Raw genomic sequence first — 24,344 nt, forward strand, 5'->3', positions numbered from 1 at the left:
TCCAAGTGTTTTTAAATGAGATATTCCGCTTGAAATTCGCGCCAGATATGCGTTGGTTTTAATTTAAAAAGCATTTTCTTGATGATTTTTTTTATTAGATAGTCTTATGAAAATTTAAAAGTATTTCTTAATTAATAATTAAGATATAGGCATACATAATTTTATAGTAACAAAAAATTAAGAATAAATATCATAAACGTCTATTTATTTATTAATAATATGGTAATATGAATTAAATAGTACAGTATTTTCTCGATTCTAGAACGCACATTTTTTACCTGATTTTATTTGCTCGAAATGGATACGTATTGTAAAGTCGATGGCTTACATTCACAGTCCAAAAATCATTATCCTCAGTCATCGCGAGTGGACCACGTAATGCGTTACGCACCAACATTAGATAGATTTTTTTGGCTATACTGTTCAACCACATCAGTTCTATTGAGCTTCACTGGTAATGAGCATTTAATTTAAACTTTCTTAACGTTTAAAATGACTTATTTTTTATTGTATTGTGCGTTTACATTTCCTTAGCTATTTGAACAACATCCTTAACTTTCGCTGTGAAATTCTACACATATCAAACACAAGGACTATTTAATAATTAATTATCGTCGATTAGAGAAGTAAAATAATATTATCTAATATGCATAACTTACAGATAGACCGAATGTTAATTGAATATATCCTGAGTATCTGTCATACTTTTTAGGTACAAAACGAGGTACGATTAAATAACCTATATAATATATCACGAAATTACTATCGAGATGCCATCAAAATATCGTCAATGTGAAAAAGATAAATTTTTTAAAGTCACGAGGATGGCAAGTGTTCAATATACGAGCAATTATTTATTGTGACATCGTCACAATGCCAGGATGCAATTTTAATCATATTTTTAATTTATTTAAGTTAAAATATATGCTCTCCACTTCAAATTACTAGTGGCTTGCTCCTATCTTGCTTCGTACTTTTCCTGTTATCAAGCTCTTGTACTGTACGTCATACTTTTCCTGTTAGCAATTGAATCGTCTATCTAATTCCTTGCAGGGAAAAATTTAGAATTAAAATAACATAACTTTCGGACTGCATCGGAAGTATGTACATAGTAAATAGGAATTTCCTCCCTCTAAGCTTTCCATACTTGGTCTCGTTTTTCATCTACACAAGTCTGTTCTCGAGATTAAGGATGGACAGACAGACAACAGACAGTCTGCATTGCCGACATGCAGACAGATGACAGTGGGCATTTATAAGTCTACAATTTTTTCAAATTGCAGCCAAATATATAAGCTAAAGAACTCTCTTACGAAATTAGCAATGTATTGTCACGAAATTACCCATGATATCACGAAATAACCACCTGTACGCAACATAACATCCTAGAAAACTAAGATATAAATATATTCATAATGACAAAAAGCCATGCTGTTATCTTGACAGTATGATCCCTTTAATAGTATAGTTAACATGTCCATTTACGAAATATATATCCGATAATTAAAGAATAATTAATTTACCAATGTTGAGCTACCATAACCCTACATTTATTTCTATGCTCTTCTAAATATAGGGTAAACATTAGTAAATTCGTTATCTTCCTCGGCTTTCTACAGGAAACCAGCTCTTATTTAGATGTTAGATACACGAAGAAAACACGGAAAATTCCACGTGACCATCCCGTTGGTGAAGCTCGAATTCATGACCAAGTTTCCAGTGTTCAGTGGTTTTAACTACTCAGCCACTGTTAAGAGTGTAGAAATAGAGCTGCCAAACATTAAGTTACCTGTTTCATGGCATTTGTTAGATGAAAAGTTAGAAAAACAATACAAATTTTATTTAATAATTTTTCCTTTAATAAAACAGATGTTAAAATTTGATTTCAAAGCCGTTGTGCAAATTTATAATTGAGAAGTAGGCAACGGTAATTTAAATTGATACTTTTATACAGCGAGTCCTCACTTAACGCCTTGGAAACCAAGCGAAAACGACATACAACGAAGCCAATTACACCGTGGCTAAATGATATAAACAAGATATAATTCAGTTAATATTATTCTAATTGGATCATGTTTACAATCCCCAGAACTACGACGTTATGTGAAGACTTGCTGTAATTCAAATCAGTAACTTGTTTTTATTATGATTTAAAAAGAATTATCTTCCATAAAATCTGTTATTTTTCAGAGATTCCGCAAGCAATTTAATTCATGATAAACTTTATTCTGATTATTGTGATAGGTGAATTAATTTTTAAACAAATTTATTTTCCGATAGCTTTATTTAATGTTCAGAGATGAAATATTAATATTATAATTTTTAATAGTTATTTGCATTTAATTATTTTACATCAAAAATTTGCTTTTATGAAGCTTCTAAAAATAAGAATTGATTTGAAAAATTACGTGAATGCTGAACAAATGTGAACAGAATAAAGAAAAGAGATGAAATGTTCCCAAAATGCTTTTGAAATTCAATGATTTAGATTTGTCCTTCCCGTCAAGCGACTTAAAACTTTACCCAGCAATCAATTTAATATCCCATTATTTATCATTTATCAAACACAAGAAAATTGCACAGTAGGCTGTCGTTTGCCATTAATCTGCGCAAGATGTTTATATTGAGAAGAAAATTGCTGTTAACTAATCATTCCCATTGACAGGGCAAGATACAACTTCCTCGTTCGGCTTTACTCATGAGGTATTTCTTTTACTCAGAAATTGCCACTCTCCAGATTTGACCCGGACTTTCCAGATTTTGCTGAAGGTCAACTCATGTAATAAAAACGTCTATTTAAGATTTATATTTAATATTTAATATGCTATACTGTGTCCTTTAATATTGATTAACAGAAATAGAAATTCAGTGTTTATGATATTCTGAGTTCAGCATTATTTAAATATTAAATTTAAAAATTCTATAATAGTTTACCTAATTTTTAGAAATAAATTATTAAACGACATTTAATTAATTAATTTTTTTAATCACTCGTATAAGAAAATTAAGCGAAACTTTAGTTAATTCGTTGACTATTCGTTATATAAGTATTCGCCTAAGTATTAAATTTTTTTTAGTTATGTTTCGTAGTAAAATATATAAATTTTCTGAAAGTGCTATACAACACACTGACAATAAATAAATAAAAATAAAAATAAAATAAATATAATTAAACGTATTGCTTATAGCAGAGAAACGATGCTTAAAATTACTTCAGTTGAATCATCCTAATTGCATATGAGGTCATATCCAGAAATAAATTTATTTGAAGATGACAACCCTGCCCTTATAACCTCCATATTAATAGAAGAATTCTGCCCTTCTCACAGTTGGATATAAAGTTTTTAAGAACTTCCAGTAACAACTAAAATCGTGTCTTTACTTACAGACTAAAATCTCAATAGAGTTGAAGTTGCCATAAAATTTAGCAAAATCTTCGAATTATAATGTGACGATGATGACTTCAATATGCTAAATCATAAGGTAACATGTTAATAAATGTAGCAAGCTCAAATATTTTCACGTTTACAATATTAAAATAATTATTTTTGTAAATACTACGCTTTTTCTAGACTTGAAAAATAATTGTTTTACGTTTATTAGAAATATCATAAATTTTCGTAACATATTCAAGTTATAAAGAATATTTTTCGATTGATTTTACATACTTAATTACAAAAAATTTAATTAATTTCTTTATTATTGTAATTTATTTTCAAATTACGTTAACCATATATCCCACGAAACACTGAAAAAATTGAAATTCTATTTCAAAAATTTAAAGAAATTCTTTCCTAAATATTAGCAAACAAATTAAAACAACAATTTAAACCTAATTAAATTTAAATATAAAATTTTACACGCTTTTACGGTCCAATAATTAACCTGACCTCACACATCTAAATATTTCTAACGGTTGTAACAAGGCGAGAGTGTGACATAGATTGCATCGCGATCATTCTTACTTTCTACCTACCACAACTGGTCTACTTCCGCGACAAAACTTCTCTTCGACATAATACATAAAAAAGTTATCTTAACAAGGATAAAGAAATATAGAATGCTGTGTCATATTTACTCTTAGAACTGTAGAGACAGATCGTTGTACTTCAATATGAAACTATTGGTAAGTGAACGTTCGTAACTTTAATTATAACTATTAACAACTTAATTTCTTTTCTAATAATAAAAAAACAAAAGAGAATCCTTTCGAGTGTTTTTAGAAGCAAAAATCTTTCGCTATCAATTATGATTGGTAACGCCCCATTGCCATAGGTGGCATCAATTGTTAGGTTATTGTCCCATTTTCATTTTATCGATACGATCACACGTCTAACGAGATGCAAAGTAGAAATTAGTCCTTTCCTCTTAAAGATTTTTATATTAATTAGATATTTCAGTTGCTTAAGATAAATTGGGTGAGATAGCCTTCGAGAAAAGATGCTCGTATCTTGTTACGTCTTCAATTGTTGCATAACTGGTTACGCTGAGTTAGTAGCTGGATATTGTTACACAATTAGTAACTGTGGGAGAGAAAATGCTCGCAGCGCCATCTAATATATCATGACTAATATTTATTTTATTTGAAACATGCAAACAAGTGTCGTATAGTCGGTCTCATTTCTATTCTTTACGAGCAAATATGCGCTACAATTGGATCGCCCAGCATAAGTGGGAATGAGGATCGATACATACTTAAGAAAACTTATGACAGGTTTCGAATTTGGATCTCTCCAGCAGCAAAATGAAATCTTATTGCTCAGGTTAATTCAAATATTTTTCCCCGAGGGTCTCTATCAGATTTAATTTGCTTTTTGCATAACACACTTAAGGATAGCCACGCGCATATCGAAGGATAATTAGCAACTAAAATAAACTTTATTTATATTTACAGCTATGTCTAAATTTGTTTTTCGTGTACGTCGTTGCCATTCCTTATAAAGCCATCGATAGCAGACAAGATTACGCTACTTCCGGTACGAGTCACATAACAAACACATACGCTCTACCCGATTCGTACGAATATGAAGAATACGACGAAGCCTTAATTCCGGCCGGAACGGAAAGGGTTAAGAAATATCCTGTTGGAAGTGGTCATGTCTCCGTACCTGGAGGCAAAGGTTACGTCAGAGCGGGTGCCTATCAAAGCGGTTATTCTGGATCATTTTCTTTCGGTGATCCCAAACTAGCGCTCGATGCGGGATTCAATGTTAAAAAACTGCAAAAACAATTACATAAATTTATTCAAAGTACCATCGGTTCTCCACAAGATATTGTTAGTGATATTTTTGCTGATTTACCATTTATTGGTTAAGTTAATCGGAAAAATCACATATATATTTTCACTTTTGTGGATGCTGATCGAGTCTTACGTAAATTATTCAGTTTATGTAATTTCCTATTATCGTGTTAATATATATTTATTCGTTATTATTTAAAGTAGTGTAGTGATTGGATAAATATTTGAATATCGAATTGATCATTATTTGATCGTTAAAATATTTTTAAACATGTTTAAATTTCCTGTTAAATTAGGAAGCCATATGTAAACTATATTTATTTTAATAAAATTCCTATTCATAAAGAGACGGATTTTATTATTGTATGTTTATTAAATTGATACATAATTTATTATTATTAATTACATAATAAAGTGGCACAAGTAAAAAAAATAAACAACAGCCAGTAATTTGATATCCATCTTAATATGAACAATTCGGCTGATGTCTTTTGACATTGTTTACAATAATGTTTCATTATTTTATTAATAAAACGTCATTTTAAACTTAAATAAAAAGAGAAATATTTTATCTTTACAATTAGAAAACAGCAATAACATCGATACAAAATGGTCCACTTTCGTCCAAGCTGTCGGCAACATTTAGTAAATTTTTATCGTGACGTCACCGAAAGTGGCCTGTTTACAACAAATCCATCACCACACCTGAAATTCGAACTGAACTACTTTCATAAGTTCGAGAGAATTTTACCTAACTGTGAACTATTGACCTAATACATTATGGTTTCCGGATATTTGCTAAAATATATTAAGTAGACTTCAAAACAAAAAAATGGCCTTAATATTAAATTCCTTATCTAATATTTCTAGTTATATTTTTAGTCTTGAAATTATTATTCGATTCCGTGCAAAATTTTACTTTAAATTAATACATTTCGCCAGAAATTTTTTTAGAAGTTGGGCGAGTTTTCACGTAATTGTGACTAAAAGGATACGAAAGACGGAAATTGGCAGTTGGGTCGATGCTATACATTTTCAAGTATCCACGATAATTATTGTTTTCCAAATCGGGTTTAAAGTCTGGTGGAGGATCGAAAACGTTTACAAACGGTACATTATGGCAATGCGTTGTCGAGATGAAAAAAACAATAAAAATCATACAAAAATGGGAGAACATCTAGAAATATAATAGTGATTGTTAAAGATATTTTTCGGAATTTTGTATTATATTTTTCGTTTTGAATTTTATATGGAATTTCAGCGGATATAGACTGAAAAAAAGGAACCAACTCATAGGAGAGATATATCACAAAATTCATGTCAGAGGTGGGGAAACCCAATATATACAGATATATATAAGACTGTACTGTACAAATAGAGATATTAGTTCTTGTGTTTTCGAGATTGGTTGAAATGCATCGGAACAAGAAAGGATGTTATACAACAGAAAGAATGTTTCCTTGTAAAGTATTTTCTTGTATCCCCTTATAAAGACAGAAAGCATATTTTCTAGATTCTGAATGTCTATTTTCAAATTTTTAACCATGAAGTTGGTTCCTTTTATAGTAATAAAAATATGTTTTAAAGAAAAAATTATACTCACCATTTTGGACATACTCTTCCAGCTTTAATGTTATTCGAGCTTTATCCGCTTTAATATAGCTTATCTTCAACACAATAGACTCATCCAACCGAAGTAGCGCAGGTGTAAATACATGCCAAGGGGTCAAGGTGGCTAAGATTTATAATTCTAAGACTGGTCTTTTGGCAATTTTCTACATTCGTTGCACAAATTAAACGAAATGTCATGATTATATTGTGTTATTACGTCATGCGACTTAGAGGTTAAGGGCAAATTTTATAAAACTTTCAGTTACGATTTAAACATCTGGAAAACATTTTAAACAGAAGCTATATATATAAAAATTCAAGAAAAAATTTAGGAATTACAGATGTATAAAGTCGATATCTACAAATTTACATCATTAACTTAATAATTAAGTAATTCACTTTGTACGCTACTTTTTTTTTAACGTTACAAGCGGTTGGCGCATTGATCGAAAGCGATTAATGCGTCAACCATTAAATATACCAAAATGTCGTTACAGATAGCTTGCGACGCGCAACTATGCGCGACGCATTACTCAATCAGTTTTATTGTATTAGTGATGACCATCAGTTACGGTCGTGCACCCAAGAATATCTCAGTAAACGTAATTTATTTATTTAAAACGAGTATGCTACTCGTATCTATGGCGTGTTTTATAAGTCTGAATACGAGATAAAGGATTTAAAACTATGGCTGATGATCCAATAAGAAATTGCCAATTATGAGTTATGAAGAACTGTATATAATGTCAATACACACTCAGAAACCGTATTGATTTTTTTAACTTTAATAATTTAAATATAGAAAGAAAATTAATAATAATAAAATCAATAAAGTTAAACCTTGTGCATAATTTTATATGGTATTTTATTTTAAAAGAGTCACAGATATCGCCAAATTCGTATTATAATTTAAATGTTTTTTAAACGAATGATTTTACTTTTATATGAATAATTAATGTAGATGAAAATTTATTATAACCATGTTTAGTACAAGTTCACTTTTCATTTAAGGTATAAAATTTTAACATCTCCAGTTTCTAGTGCTGCCATCTGTTGAAAATAATGTTAAAAATTTCTAATGATAATTTCAAATTGCTTAATTTTGTAAAGATTTTCAACTTTATAAAATATCTAGAATACATGCAATAACCGCATTACAAGTTAATAAAATTATCAGAAATTTTAAAATTTAACAGCTCATTAATCCAGTAAAAAATTAGAGTTAATAACGAAATCCTTGTATTAGTAATCCAATAATGAAGTAAATGAGAGGATTATTATGTTATTTTAATCGTTTGCATGAAATTGTGCTCAAATTATATAATTATTTTTAACTTTTACTTATCTGAATCGCAGCAAATTCAATACTATCCGCATGCAGAGTCGTTATTGTTAATAATAAACATGCTCGACATGCAAACATGGTTACTCCCATAGTGAGTATACTTACAGTTTAAAGAGTTTTTAATTGAGAGCTTTCCATAATGATTATAATATCCTGGTGAGTAATTACTTTATATGCGAAATCACCTAAAGTTACCAGATTACTTTGATTCGTTTTCATTAATTATTTCCAGTCAGTTTTATCAACAGTTGAAAGTGAAGATGAATATATTTTTAAAAATCTATATACAATAAACCGGTTATTGCTCAATACTTAAACATTTCTTATGAGGATGTTCTTTTTAATTTTCTAAGAAAAATCACAGATACTTCTACTTTTTCTACTGAGTCTATTATAATATTTAACGTATTTTTTAAAATTTTATTGAAGCTTAAACTTCATGCTTTGTTTAGACTTTATTTTCTTTGTCAAATAAAAAGTATCGTACTTAACACGCAAACCACAATATCTTTACAGAACATACCCTATAATAAATGATTCTTAAAAATGTATTGTTTTTACTCACGATGATACGGTTCTAAACGTCACGCAGATAGATAAAAAATATAATTTTTTTTCTCATAAAAACAAAATGTATTTAATTCATTTATTATGGAGAATGGTAAAAAACTATATATATATAGAGAGAGAGAGATAATTACTTGAAAATACGGTGGGAAATATACCCCTCTGGCTAATCTGATTGATGTATTATTATGACAAATTTTTAAAAATCATTTAATGGGAAATAGTGTTGACTAATCTGTCGAGTAATCTGTTATTAATTATGGTAATGGGTCATTTTTTGATCAAGGTTGAAAAGTAAACGACGGATTTTTTTATTACGTTAATACTTTATGAGTAGTGTGAATATTTTATGAGTTCATATACATATTGATAAAGTTGAGAAGCATACTTATTTACATCAATTATATTTACTCTTGTGATAAACATATTATTTATGGTCTTTATGTGCGTAATTATTAATAATTATATAATTGGACGCATTTGTATACTAAATAAAACATGTAATTCTATGGGAAGAATAATGTTGCATTTTGCTTACGATGTCTGCATATATTATATGATACATTATTTTTTATGGTACTGAAAACGTATTTTTATGTATAACCATGTTAATATGATCATTTATATAATTCATTTCCAATACTAGAGTGAATACAATATAACCACATTCCTTGTGTTGTTACATTTCAAAATTCTCCAAGAAAAAAAGGTCACAAATACCGGATCTGAATAAATTCATAATTTTATAAATTAATGTAAAATATATTTTGTAAATTCGTTTCTAAAATTAAAACATACATTAAACTCGAATATCAATAGAACTATCTCTACAGTAAAACAGCCATTTAAGCACTACTTTTAATGAGGCTTTATTTCCTCAGTGGTAACTTGCAATTTTTGACAATTTTTCAACCACTATAATATATTTAAAACATATAATTAAAATCTCTATAATTATAATACTATATTTATAAAATATATAAGTTAAATGACGTGTTTTTTACTATCAAATTTTTCAGAAGGGAGGAGTTCGTTTTAAACCTTCCGCTTCAGGCTGCAAAACATGTAGATCAGGCTCTGAATGTAAAAAGCATTCGTTTGATATAATGTCTGCTTCAATTTCATGCTGTATGAAAATTTTCTGCATTTTAAAAACATTCAATGTATTTTAAAAATGTAAAAATTTAAGAATGCGTAAAACTAAATATTTATGAATCATTGTGTACAAAATATGAAAGCATTTACTGACACTAAAAACTATAATTTACTTCTATTATTATTCACATATAATTTAATAATATAAGTATAATAATGTTGTAAATACTATAATTAACGTAGTTATAAAATTTTTATTTCGTTTTTATAAAATTTACTATAACTTGTATGGTTCAAATTTATAGAAGTGAATGTGTATATTCTATTCTATTGTAATCACGTTGGGAATCGCCTATACTGATAATATTAAACAGGATAAATAAATATAACTACTATGTAAATCCAGATTTTATTGACTCTGGCATTAAAAGGGCATATTTACAACAATGAATAAATATATATTAATTGTAATTTATTCAGTGTTGCTTTCCTGATGTTTTTTGTAGTGATCTTTAATAACAACTAGTGTATTAGTGAAGTAAGACATGCTAACAGTTTACTTTGCTGTGAACAAATAAAGATGAATGTTTAACTTTTAAAGCATTGATAAGATTGATAACAATAATTCATAATAATTGCATATTACCAGCCACATTTTAAGACTGTAAGCGCAGAAACTTGTCTGTTTTGGGACGTGCTCGTTCTGATAATATTAAGCGCTAACAACAATATCCTTGATTACAATGAGCGGAATCTTCTGTACATTCAAAAACTAAGAAAAATATTTTTGAATCATAAAGAAAGCACTCTAATATATAGGCTATTTCTGTTTAATTATAACTGTTTCAGTTATTTATTTTATATTTATATTTTATATTTTTAACAGTCAAGCTGCCAGATCAGAGATGTTAATAGTTTTTTGATAGATTTCAGTTGAATAAACTGAATTAAGTTAGTCACGATTTTGAATAATTAATTCACAACACCTCTTCATCAAGTAAAGCAGATGTTATCCTTAATTCAACCTTATACATGCATATCATGTTAATTAAAATATAAGCAAAACTTTGGCATTATCACAATTTTTTCCATGTAATGATTTTTAATACTACTCCTTTTCAAAAATAAAAATAAAATTCGAAACTTCTTTACTATGCAAGCAGCATATAATATACATATATGCATACAAAAACAGTTAATCTACTTATAAATCTTCTTACTTGTGACGGTATATAAACTTGTGTATAATTAAGGGTAGAAAAAAACTTAATAAAGGATATTCATTTTCGAATATCATAAAATCTATTTAAAAATATTGCTTACATGATATTTTAAAATAGATTTTATACTCTTTATTTAAAATATCAAATACATATATATCAATTCTGTACGTGATGTACTGTACAGTAGTACATAGACGAAATTATCAAAAATACATCTTGTAAGTTATTAATAATCAAATTATTAAAGAAGACTCGATTCGAAATAAAACACGAGCATTTAATACTACAAAGTATTAAAATAATTTCTAAATTTTCTTGATAAATTGATTTTTAAAGGATTATTCAAATGTGCCATGATCTATATTATATTTCTTGGAAAATTCTCTCTAAATCAAAATATTGAATGTGACACAGACATTTCTAAATATAAAGTATTTTACAAGACATTTTAAATCAAAATAATAGAAATGTAAGCACTGGCATCCATCACAACGTCTCGTTATTCGCGATCTACTTTGAACACTCGTTTTATATTTCACTATGAATAGCGATAAAATTAAAGGAAAATACGCTCGAAAGAAATTAAATTAATGAAACTTTTCACTTGTAATAAAATATTTATTAAATAATATAATTTTCCTGCATACATATATATTTAAATTTAATTTATAAATATTGGTAATATAACTTATATAAATATTCAATAGCTGAAGACCCGAATTACCTGGGTCAAATGCTTGCTTTCCTAAACTACATTTTAGACAAATGAACAAAATAAGAACAAATGGAAAAGAGCAATCTATGAGAGAGACAACCCATCCTTGGACGGATGAGGACGAGGAGGGAGAAGAAGAAAATATTTACAAATATCAAATCTGCATAATTTTTAATAAATACATAATAATTTAACTGTAGATACGATTATATACAAACTATTTTTAAAATTTATTTTGAGAGCATCATTCATAGTTTTATTTTTCTGGAAAACATAATCTCGAATATGATAAAGATCGAATAATGGACATTATTAATAATGTGATATTATTGAGCAACGAATATTCTAAACCACAAATGTAAAATTATATGAAAAACTGTAATGAATCATCTAATAAAAATCTTAATTTTTTTTTTTTTTTTTTTAAGAATTAGTTCATTTATTCATTCCTTTTATTTCATTCAGAATTCATTCGTTTTACTCATATATGTTAGTAGTCTTTGCAGTCATTAATCACGCTTGTAGTATTTTATGAATTTCTCCGGAATGATAATTACAGATGCTAATTACAGAATATATAAATTTATCCAATATTGTTGTTTTATAGGTTAACTAATAACAAGCTTCTGTTAACAAAATTTAGATAACTTTTATGACAGGTATGAGTTAAAGATATGTCGTTTTTTTCTACATCTATAGCTAGTTTACTTATCTCATCATATACTGTATAATTAACGAACACCTGCTGCTATTGAGAAAATTAAAATAGTGTGATTTAATCTTGTTTTATCTCACCTCACTTTAAAAGTGAAAGGAATGAGACAGGCGTAAATAAGAACAATTAGAACTTTACATCTATTTGCATATGATTCTATTATTTCTAAAAACGTTTTAATTTTTTAAAATGTTATTTTTATATATATTTATGATTTATTAATAAAACCACTACTGATTTAATATTAAAACCCATAAAATTATACATTACCGGACACAGTAATTGGTTCTTACTTCAATTATCTGTTTATCTGCTTCTTAAACCGAATATGAAAATTTTTAATAGGTCTATATTTAAATTTATCTTATCATTTTAGTAGCATTTAAGACACGAAAGCATTTTTATAGTATCTTTGGCTGATATTTACAATATTCTTGGCGTAATACTAATATAACTACTATTATGATAATTAACTATGCAACTATGCAAATAACAACTAAAATAACAACATAATTTTGTTCGTCTCGTAATGTTCTTAACATATATACAAGGTATTTAAAAAACCATTAAGCATTCAGCATTTATATTGTAATTTAGATAGTACACACTGTACTGAATGAAAAACCTTACCACATTGGTGGATTGGTGTGTACTGTCTACCATATAAATGTTGAATGCGCTTATTAACATACTGTACTGTACATAGTTTAAACCAGGGGTCTAAACGATTTAAAATATTACAATAGAATGCATGTAATATTCTAAAGTTTCTGGAAGTAAATATCACAAAAATTCAATATAAATTTTCATAAAATTCACATTATTAATATCTAATTACTCTATCGAATTTACGTTTAATTTAATGTTAATTTTTTTAATTTTAAGCTAGAACTTAAACTGAAAAATTGATATATTTATACAATAATATATCTAGTTGCTATTTTTGATAAAAAATTCATTGAAAGTGTTAATCTTAGTATATAAGTACAGTACATAAATCTAGTTAGCTGAGCAGACATGAGTACGGAATTATCTACGGTAAAAAATAATATTTCCATCTGATTTATTACTTTGAAACGATACATTTTTTACGTTTTCAGTTTATTAAAATAAGCTTATTTTAAGGCATAAAAAAGTTGGCATTTTAACTGACTTCTCTATCGAACTGATCCAATCATTCCAAATATGCCTCATAACTATAAAATGTCAAGAGATAATGCTTACTTGTTAGTTTAAGTCTGGCTTAAGGCGATGACAGCGATAGATTACACAGATAGATACATCTACAAGCATGTAAAAGGATAATTGTATTGTTATAAAAGTTTTACTTCTTTTAGTTTCTCATCTGAATCACTAAATTTTCAGTTCCATCGGATAAATCTGAGAATGAAAAATTATCTTAACGTATCTCTAACGAATCAAGACTTAAGCAAAAAATTTAACCAGTGTTGCTGCAACGTTTCTTTTAAAACGTTGCTGTATGTTTTTTTTATAAGTTGCTTTCTTAATGTTACCGAAAACAAAAGCCGCTATTGTTTCCGTTTAATGCGGTAATGATGACTGAATGTACATAGTTAAACGTTGCCTTATAGAAAAAGATGTGTAACGCGCATGAATATCATTAGAACTGCAGTCCAACCATGTCAAGTATGAACGTGAACGTAGGTAAGTAACCATTATGAACAACTCACTGGGGTTACCGATCTTAATAAAATTTTAAAAATGAAAAATATATAATACGTTATTTTAAATAAACTGAAAACTGTAGCACAGATAAAATGTGCGATTTTGTATCTTGTAAGTATCTAACTCTTAGCTTTAGTGCAGTTTCCGCCGACAAATGAAGAATATTTTCGTTATTATCCATTAAAAATACATAAAGTTTCTTTAATGATTAGTTTTTGTATTATTTATCTACTTTTTCATTGTTACGGTTATTTAACGAAACTATTAGAGGCATCGATTAACAGGAATTTATTTTCTAGGATGGACATTTTTAAACTAACATTTAATTAGGTGAAAAAATTTATTTTATAACTTTTATTGTAATAAAATTTCAATGGCAAGTGCTTTGTAAACATCTATTTCTTTTAAGTAAATAAACTTTAAAAATATTCAAATATATTTTTAAATGGATTTGAACGTCGTTCGGAAACTTTGGATCCGATTTTAATGGTGAAGAAATGTATCAAATTAAATTGAATTCTAATTAAACATTTTATAAAAATAAAGCGCAAGTAGGAGCGTAAATGTGACTTATAAAAGAAAAACTATAGGCGTGTTCGCGTATACAATTAGACCTTAGTTCGACATCATCTTTCAACTCTCACCTGTGATTATCGGTTGAAGATAATATCTTATACATCTTAAAAAGTGAATGCCATTAAATGGCAGGTGTCCCTTCAGCGCATGAATAATTTAAATGATGGTTTGACCAATGATAAATGTGGGAAAATATATTAGTAAATGATATAAAATTCGAGTTGGAATATAGTTAGGTTTCTATGTGCAGCACTTTATATATGTGTTATACGTGTCTCAATGTAAGGCTTATTAACCATAAAATTTAGCCTAAAGTCTCCATTGACCCTTTAAGGGCGTATACGATTAACCTGAAAATCTTAATCTCATTAATTTCAGATAGTGAACAAAAATTTAATATTTAGGCCAATATTACATCACGTTTTATAATTAAATTTTAATTAGATAAAACAGATTAACGTTTAAAAAATAATTGATAAGTGTATATTTAAAACATCAAGAATTAACTAAGCGAACTTGTTACTATTATTCATATGTGACATATAAACATTTATTTTAGGGAACAAAAATTTTTGTTCAGATCAGAAACGAACCCTATAACGGTTTATACTTAAGTCATTTTGATTCTGCTACTGCTTTTGAATTAATGCATTTCACTTAATTACAGTTTATGTATGTAAAAGTATAAACATTTTAAACACATATGCAACAAAATAACCTTTCTAACAAAGTTCTGCAAGAGGTCACTTGGCCATATTAGACTCCACCTTTATCAATTCTCCAAATAAATGGGTGGTGCTATATTGCACCTACTTTTTGTTGTACTAGTTTTGGGTAGTTTCTAGTACTACACGAATCTCTTTTAAACAAGTGTCAACTGCAATTCATATTACTAATTTTCGAACATTTTTTTTTTTCTATTTTTTCAAGATGATGGATGAGAAAACTAAATAGAGAATATCTTTAAGTAAATCTATTAATATTCAACTCTTTTTTCTGTTTATTAATTTTTTAAACGTGTTAATTATTCGAATACATTAATTATATCTGATAAAATAATTCATCTCTGTATAAATAATTATTGCACAGTATGTTGATTTTTTTTTAAAATATAACTGTAAGAAAATTAAAAACTAATCTATCGACTTGAAAAATACAATTTCTATAAAGAAAATTATTTAAAGATGTTCCAAAATGATCAGCAAAGCCCTTTGTGTAGATATTGTGCGTTTTAATAATCGTTAAAAGCGATTATGTCGGTTACGACGTGCAAAATTATATTCGTTTTCTATATCTGATTATATTCTCGATATCTGATCTATATCAAGTCGCCTCATTAATGTTTATACAAGCGAACAGATAAGAAAGTTGTTTACAATTCAGATTTATGAAAGTTGAGTTTGAGCCAAAGATCATCTTTAAAAAATTGTTATGCATGAAAAATAATAGTCGAGATAACGGAAGAAAATACTTCAGCTATACTAGAAGCATTAATTTTTCAATTAGAATAAAGATTTGATAATGTCTAGAACTTCAAAACTGCTTCAAGAACTTGTTTTAGATAAGAAGTTCGTGTATGGTTTAGTCAATAGAGAGATTCGTATAAATTAAAATTATGTGTCAATGAACTTGTAAAGCTTCCACTCTTAAGCATCACCTAATGTAAAAAAAAATTAGAAAATAAATAATTAGACAAACACAGAATCCTAACATCTTCATTTATTTAACTATATTTGATCAATTATTCCCATCATAAATTTCATATCATAACATGAAGTTGACAGGTTGTTTTCGGAAAAAAATGTTAATTGACTTTATACCCGAAAAATTAACAATTATCTACACAGTTAATTGAGCAATCTTCAATAATTTGAAGAAAACTATTATTATAAATAAATAACTTACCCTTCATTCTTCCTCTTATTTATACAAAAAGTACATTTCTTCTTGGTTCATACGATGCAGATTTTAACATAAATAAACTAATTTGTTTTTTTTTGTTTTTTAATTTTTTGTATAAATATAACAAAGAGATCAATAAATTAAATTAAATTTTTTCCTGATGTGTTCCTACCAAGCGTGAATAATGCTAGATGTGTATGAGTTTGGAATCAATTAAACATAAATTTCATATGTTTATAGAAGAGTGGCACTTAAAAGAGTTATTCAAATTTCTTTAAAAATATCATCGAAACTGTGTTTTAGATCGTCTACCCACTTTCCTGATATTTTCTTTCCGCTCGAAGAAGTGTCGAATGTCTTCACCCATCCCACTTCTTTGGTGTGACCAAAAGAATCTCCACCGTCAACCACTTTTTCTAAGCCAAATCCTTTAGATTCTCCGTGAGCCGAAGTTTTTCTTTCGTTGTAAGTGGGTCTGTCGTAACCTCGATGCCAATGAGGACGATATCCTCTGTGACCCCATCTGTCACCCGGGCTATCACGATAACGGTAATGTCTTCTGAAGGGCGAAGGTGGTGGTGGAACCCAGTCGCGATGTCGATAATGATCTCTGTGGGAGGAATAATGTGGTCTGTAGTAATCCCTATCTCTCCAGTCGCTATAAGGTCTTCTGTAGCCACCATAAGATCTGGAATGGTAAGAGGGATGTCTGTTCCATCTCGAACGACCCCATCTCGAATGACCGAATCCGTGGTAACGATCGGGATCATCGAAAACGTCTTCGAAGAATTTTCTTGGATCTCTGTCGCCTCTAGGATAATAAGAATACGATCGATATCCTTCAGAGACTATCAATTCTTCGCTTTTCTCGGCATCTTGTTCTGCTTTTATGGCAGCTAATGACAGTAGAACAAATAGTCCTACCTACAGAAAATAAAATAAAACAATTTTTTTTAATCCAAAATTAATTATTGGTAAATAAATTATATACTTTGAAACTCAAAACACATTTGTTAAACTTTGAAATATCAAGAATAATTTTCATTTTCAACTGATGGACTTTCGAGCACGAAGGAATTCATAAGATATGCAGCTAGAACGAGTTACAATTAATGAATTCCTGTATGTGATGTGTATGAGTAATATTTTTCTGGCCATAAAAAAAGATGAAAAAATCTTAACAATATACGAACATTAGTTTACTTGTCGAATTTCATCCCTAAAAAAAAAAATATGAATTTCTTAAAATGCTGGTTTTGTTATAGATTTTTCTATATCAGATTCTGCAAATGATCTTTATCTGTTAAACTATCATTAAATATTGGCATTTTATCTTGTATGCTTCACTTATTATTAATTAACACGTGTTTAATGGTGAATAATAATCACCTCTGACCTTAACTCATTAAGCAACAAGTTTAAGGTGTTAATATACTCAAAATTGATTAAATCCTTAACAATTTGTTTCCTGTATAAGAGAGTCATTTGATAGTCACTTTTACTTCCTTGTCTCAGAAGAGACACACCCGCAGTAAGTATATTAAAAACATTAATTACTAAGAAGTATATAAACAAATTAATTTTAATAATTTCTTTTCAAATTCTCTTCTATTATTTGCATTTTTTTAAACTGCTGTTTTTAAAATATATTTTAAAAAATAATTTTATAAATTAAAAAATGATTTTTTATTTAATCGAGTTTTTAATTTTAAAATTCTTTTCAATATTTATTTTTTTAATTAACGAATTAAAATTTAGAAAGTTTTAATTGCAATAAACAGTAAAATATCACTTAATATTAATAATAACAACTTTAAGCTTAATTAAAACTATTATTACAGTTTAATAAGAAGTAATTAATTAAAAATAATATTTGAAACGTTATGTTATCTTATCTTATTTAAATATTAATTTTAAAATGAATTCTTATTAATTAATTATTTTTACATGTATATTAATTAAGGCAATGTTGGCAAATCTTACCTTTAGCAACATCGCTCCTGCAACTGATTTTTCCAAATCAAGTTGTAGTCAGACGGAATATGTTTGGTTGAATGGTATATATACGTCCTAGAGTCAAATCGACTTAAAAACTCCCAGTAACAGACTATTGGTCTATGAGAAAGGACCCCATTTTGACCTATCCGGATCAGTTTGGGGGTCATTGCTTTGCAACAGTGTCTCAATGGAGATGAAGTTTGAAAACGCTCACCTGCGGCGATATTATAAAACCCTATAGAAAAAAAATATAGGTTAAAGGTTTTTTTAAAATAACCTGAATTATAAAACCGGTCGAAACTTTTCGGTATTTATTCAGAAAACTATAGTTCTTATTATCCGCCATTTTTCTTTCGTTATAAGCAAATGGCGACCTCGAACTTAGCATATTTGAGGTCGATAAAAAATCGTTATAAAAATTCTCCATGAAAAAATGTTTAATACTTTTATAACTTTTAAAGTAATTTGTAATTTTTAATAATTTTTTTAATTGTGATTTTTTTTTGTTTGTTTAATTTATAAGATAACGGCTTTAACCCTTTGTGTAAATGTACAAAGTGGTCATAAACTGGTATGAGTTAAGGTGTTAAATGTGTTCAGATTTTGAATAATTATATGATTGGTTAATCACAATTACTGGGTGTTAATTGTGTTATCGGGACACAATTTGATTGGGCATTATAAGAATTAAAGTTAAATGCCATTTTAAACGCATTAAAAATAATGTAATAAAGTGTTGATCACCTTTCAAATGAATTCTTGGAAGGATGTAAATGATGATTATGATGATCTCTTGATTATACCGAACGATTGTATTGCACTGTGTAATTAACCTATTGAAAGTAAAATACAATTCTTACGTGTTAAGTATCTTTTAAATAACATATGCCAACTGTTGTAATAACAGTTATTATAGTTGCAGATGCTTTTTATGTGAATTATCTTTTGTCCTTCGCTTAGAAAATTCATTATTAAAATGCTTAGTTTTTATATAAATAATATTCACAAGAAAAAGATTATTATTAACTACAAAAATATATTTAAATATTCAAATAAAAACAATTATTAAATGTTGTTTGATACATTTTAATTTGAGAAAATAAATTATAATTAATGCATTTGAATATAATAAGAAATACACTATTCAGTTAACTTAATTAACATTTTAAAACACTGTTTTATTATTTTAAATACAATACAAAAAAGAAACAAATACAAATTTGTAAAAATACAATTAAATATAAATAATTTTAGAATTGTATTTTTACAAATTTTATCTTTGTTTTAAAAACTTTAAATAATAATTATAGATGTTTCTTTAAATATTAACCACACCTTTTTAAAACTTTAAAAAAAATTATTTTTATATAATTTAGATCCACGTTTTAGAAAATAATTGAAGGTATAACATAGGTCATTCCATTGTTCTGGTAGTTTTAAGAATTTAAGTCCTTCCAGATTCTCATTAATGAACGAAAAACTAAAAGGGCGTGCCGCTTTTATATATTACTGTAACTTATGTGCGACATTTAACATAAAAATTTCAAAATACCACAGATGTGACCTGTACAAATGTATGTCCTTTTTATCACGACAGCTACTGACTTGTATTATTGTCTCTTTAACTGGTCTTTAACAAGCATTCGCCTATGATACTTGTACCGAAAAGTTACATTTGCAATTAAGATATACAACTAATGAGTAAGATTTGCCAAACTTTATAGTAATTCCATCTCTCCATATAATACACAAATTATGAATAATTTTGATTACTTTTATAAATAAAATAAATTCTAACTTTTATTGAGGTTAAATTAACTATTATATTTAAAATTGTTTGTTAGTGTTCTATATAATTCTCCACATCTTAGCTATCTCCATCAATACATGTAAAGAAATTTAAAAATAAATTGTTTTTAGAATTTCGCTACTATCTTTGAGCTTTTATTTATATTTTTATTTAAAATATTATTGAGAAATTTAGAGAATCCAATGGAAAATTTCAGAAGGTCCTTAAATTTAGAAAGTTGAACTTTAGATACGATGAACTTTCTTTGAAGCGTAACGATTTTTTAAAATCTTTCGACCTCTTCAGAATAGAGATTTTTACATTTTATTCTTTAATTATTACATATTTAGAAGACAAACTCTCAACTTACCAAAATCCATTTTAGATATGCTTAAAATTTTCATAATTTCTGTATTATTTAATCTATATAATAATAATAATATTTTTAACGCGTTAAAACACTCAAACCATTATTCTACTGTAATTTTTAATCGAAATTATATCTAATTTTCATTTTAAATAATAATTATTTCATTGTTTAATACATAATATTTTATTCAATAAAAAATCAAACTTATAACTTTAAGCATATAGGTTACAGTTAAAGATCTTTGAACAAGGGCCGCTGAGAGAAATAACTTTTAAAAAAATGTCATTGTTCGATGGTGGCCGTTGTTCGGAGTTTGTTTTGTATGCAATTTTGTTTAAAAAATAAATAAATAAATAAATACGTTCCTTAAAGCTGTTTAGAAGTAATCGTTGTTGGAGGTTCGACTGTATAATTAATATATTGAGTCGTATTACTTCTAAAACTCATTTAAAAATTGTTTACATTTCTCGACTTTAAAACGATTAATAATAAAGATAAGATGTACAAAAATTAGATTTTAGAATATCATAATATTAAACTGCTAATTCTGACAATTTATAGAATTTCTTGAGAATTATAATAATTATCTCGGGATTTTTGCAGTTTTATGTCATTTGACGATACGTTTATGAAAAAAAAAAAATTGTATTTTTTAAAAATGATATTCTCACGTATCGAAGTTATAAGATATATCATTTTCCAAATTCAATCCTATAATTATATAATCATAAATTTATGAGGAATTATATAGAAATATTAAAGTAAACGAAAGTTTTACTCGGATATTGTTATAACTGATAAATAGATCTTTCTTTGTAATTTTCGTGTAATAACTTTTCATTTATCAAATGTACAGTTAATTTATCATTTCTGTTGTATGGAGACGTGAATTTTCTTACTAATTCGTTTATGACACCTTCCATTCATTCATCATGATTAACCTATTTTACTTCGTCTTTCTCTGTAATTTCTTCATTTTCACTTATTTATCTACTTATTTTTATAATGATATTGCATCAATTGTACAATTTATTCATTAAAGTATTATCATTGTATATTAATATATTGTATACAAAAATCTATGTTTTTTAATTAATAAACCAAACTGCAACATTATAGTCTTATGCTATATATTGCATACTGGGATGCAATAATCGTGGCGAAATAACACGCTTAACCTATTTCTTTCTATAATATTTTTTTGTATTTATTTACTTATAACACATAATATGACACTCTATCTATGAATTTATTGCACATATTGCTCACATTATCCAGGAACGTTGTTTATCTTCTTAAATAAAAAAGAGAACTGAAAATTTTGTACAATTTGTGTGTGATTTGAAAATTCAAGCCATAAATTGAAGTTTCTGTTGTTATAAAAGTAGATTTTATTCTGCAATTACCACAAATTAGTTATTGCAGATTACTATGCAATGATTATAAAGCAGTATCACGATCATTGCATATTGCATGCTCATTATGACTACTTGCGATAAACAATTGTATAGAACAAACTAAAATTTTGTTTAAAATGCAATATATTGTATATTAAATATGCAATAACTATAAAAAAATTATATTTAATTCGTTTATTTATTCAATATCTTTGTGGCACTCATTTCAATGCCACAAAAGTAACACCAACGAAAGTAAACACAGAAATCACTTCTAATTTTCTTTAAAAAAAACTGAATAAGAGGTTGTCAATGTATTGGTACGTAATTTATCAAATTTACCAGACAAGTTGGACAGGCATAAATTTACTCATAGTGAATATTTCTTAAAATAAAAAAAAACCCACGTAAAATCACGTGACAGTTAATGACTTCTATTAAATTTTATCTCTATTTTTACGATTTTACGACGTTTCTTACGTTTTTTTACTGCTGGAATCCACGTTTAATATCTACGAAAACATTTTTTATAGAAGAATTGACGAGTTATAATAAGAAAAACTAGTTAAGGAACGAGAACTATTTTTAAAAAATCCTTAATGAAAAAGCACGAGTTAATGCTATGAATAAGTCAAGAGTAAGAAGAGTAAGGAAGAAGATTACAGGGCTTGACCACGTGATTATCTCTAGCCTTCGATAAAATGGTACCAAAATCGAAACGTCAAACATCCCACGGGCTTCAAGTATCTAATAATATGATAAGTATCATTGAATATCACACATAAAATAGATATTAAGATTGGCAATATCTTTCATTAACCAGAAATCAATATCATTGATATAGAACTTTTAAAAATACTTTATATATGAAGGTGCAATAAATACTGATCAGGTCGATAGCTTTTATTTAATAAAAGTAATAAATTGGTTATCGTAAAGTTGTTTTCCTTAATTTTTGAAACTCTAATTTGCATATCATTTAAAAATTAAATCGAGATATCAATTTAAAATCAATTTAAAATTAATGCATATATTATGTTAAAAGTTCTATAACAAATTTTTATTGCTTAATTACATTTTAATGCATTTTTAAAGCACCTAATGAATAAAAACGTAATATTTTAATCCTTTTTTTTTACTATAAAAATTCAATTATTTTTAAAGTTAATTAGGTTATAATTTTAACTAATTATTAAGTTAATTTATATTTTAAATAGGATTTTAAAAATTTATTTTAACAATATTTAAAAGATGAGTACATAGATATTTTACACAATGAATATATTATCTACATAAATTTCTATAATTATAGAACGTATAATTTCTACCTATTTTATATTATGTACTGTAAATGTATGCATGTTTATGCAAAAAAGCACCTGGAAACAAAAAGAAGGAGAATGTGTTTAACAAAAAGGTTTAAAATTGACCTTTCTGTTAGACATATTTTTTATTTTTTTCAGCTCTTACGAGCATTTTTCATCTATTCATTTTTTATAACCTACTTAAGAGAATATAAAAGATTAAAATTTTAGTAAAATTATTATTCTTTTAAAAAACAAAGCATAAATTTAAATAATGATTTTTTTAAAAAAATATTTTTAATAACCTAGTAAAACATATTTTAAAAAATTATAAATGTAAACCATTCTAAAAAATCATAATCAAAATTAGATCGGACTTTTGTTTCACTCTCGAAAACGTATCATTATCGTTATGTTACACTTTGTACACATGTGACACTCTTAATGAATTCTTATAAAATATTTCTTTTCTATTCTTTTCTTAAGAAAAAAGTTGAATTAGATGACATGGATCCGAAAATTGTATTTATATTTTTAGCTGTGTAAGTTGAATAATCATCAACTACACCTATAGACATATACAAGCGCCCAATCATCCGCTGTTTGTGTGTTTCTACCTGTATACAAACATAAGAGCAAACGAGGCATATATTTCTAAGTGTGTACCTGTATTTGTGCATATTTAAGTTTGCATGATTGTGTGTTAATATATATATATATAATTCTGTGTGTCTTTCTGTGTTCTTTTAATATGATTGGTTTTGCTTTATATTTTATACATCTGTGCTTTTTAGTTGTACACTTTTGTTCGT

General features: G+C 27.1%; 2 protein-coding genes and 1 long non-coding RNA gene across 3 annotated transcripts; 1 reads left to right on the plus strand and 2 right to left on the minus strand.

The window, feature by feature from the left end:
* The first annotated feature begins 3,931 nt into the window (after window positions 1-3,931).
* LOC136983311 (uncharacterized) lies at window positions 3,932-5,407 on the plus strand. Its single transcript, XM_067280009.1, has 2 exons — window positions 3,932-4,126; window positions 4,895-5,407. Exons 1-2 carry the CDS (start codon window positions 4,115-4,117, stop codon window positions 5,312-5,314), a joined length of 432 nt encoding a protein of 143 aa, XP_067136110.1. The 5' UTR covers window positions 3,932-4,114; the 3' UTR covers window positions 5,315-5,407.
* Window positions 5,408-5,592: 185 nt separating this feature from the next.
* Window positions 5,593-8,331, minus strand: LOC136983312 (uncharacterized). Its single transcript, XR_010882017.1, has 3 exons — window positions 8,301-8,331; window positions 6,843-7,127; window positions 5,593-6,416 (listed from the first exon to the last, which is right to left on the minus strand). It is a non-coding gene; the product is annotated as an uncharacterized lncRNA (long non-coding RNA).
* An 8,015-nt stretch (window positions 8,332-16,346) lies between these two features.
* Window positions 16,347-19,009, minus strand: LOC136983313 (uncharacterized). Its single transcript, XM_067280011.1, has 3 exons — window positions 18,658-19,009; window positions 16,678-17,598; window positions 16,347-16,429 (listed from the first exon to the last, which is right to left on the minus strand). The coding sequence occupies exons 1-2, from the start codon at window positions 18,667-18,669 to the stop codon at window positions 16,939-16,941; spliced, it is 672 nt and encodes a 223-aa protein (XP_067136112.1). The 5' UTR covers window positions 18,670-19,009; the 3' UTR covers window positions 16,347-16,429; window positions 16,678-16,938.
* Between the last annotated feature and the right edge of the window lie 5,335 nt (window positions 19,010-24,344).

The sequence above is a fragment of the Centruroides vittatus genome, unplaced genomic scaffold (genome assembly GCF_030686945.1).
Source record: "Centruroides vittatus isolate TY-2023 unplaced genomic scaffold, ASM3068694v2 contig_880, whole genome shotgun sequence".
NCBI lineage: Eukaryota > Metazoa > Arthropoda > Arachnida > Scorpiones > Buthidae > Centruroides > Centruroides vittatus.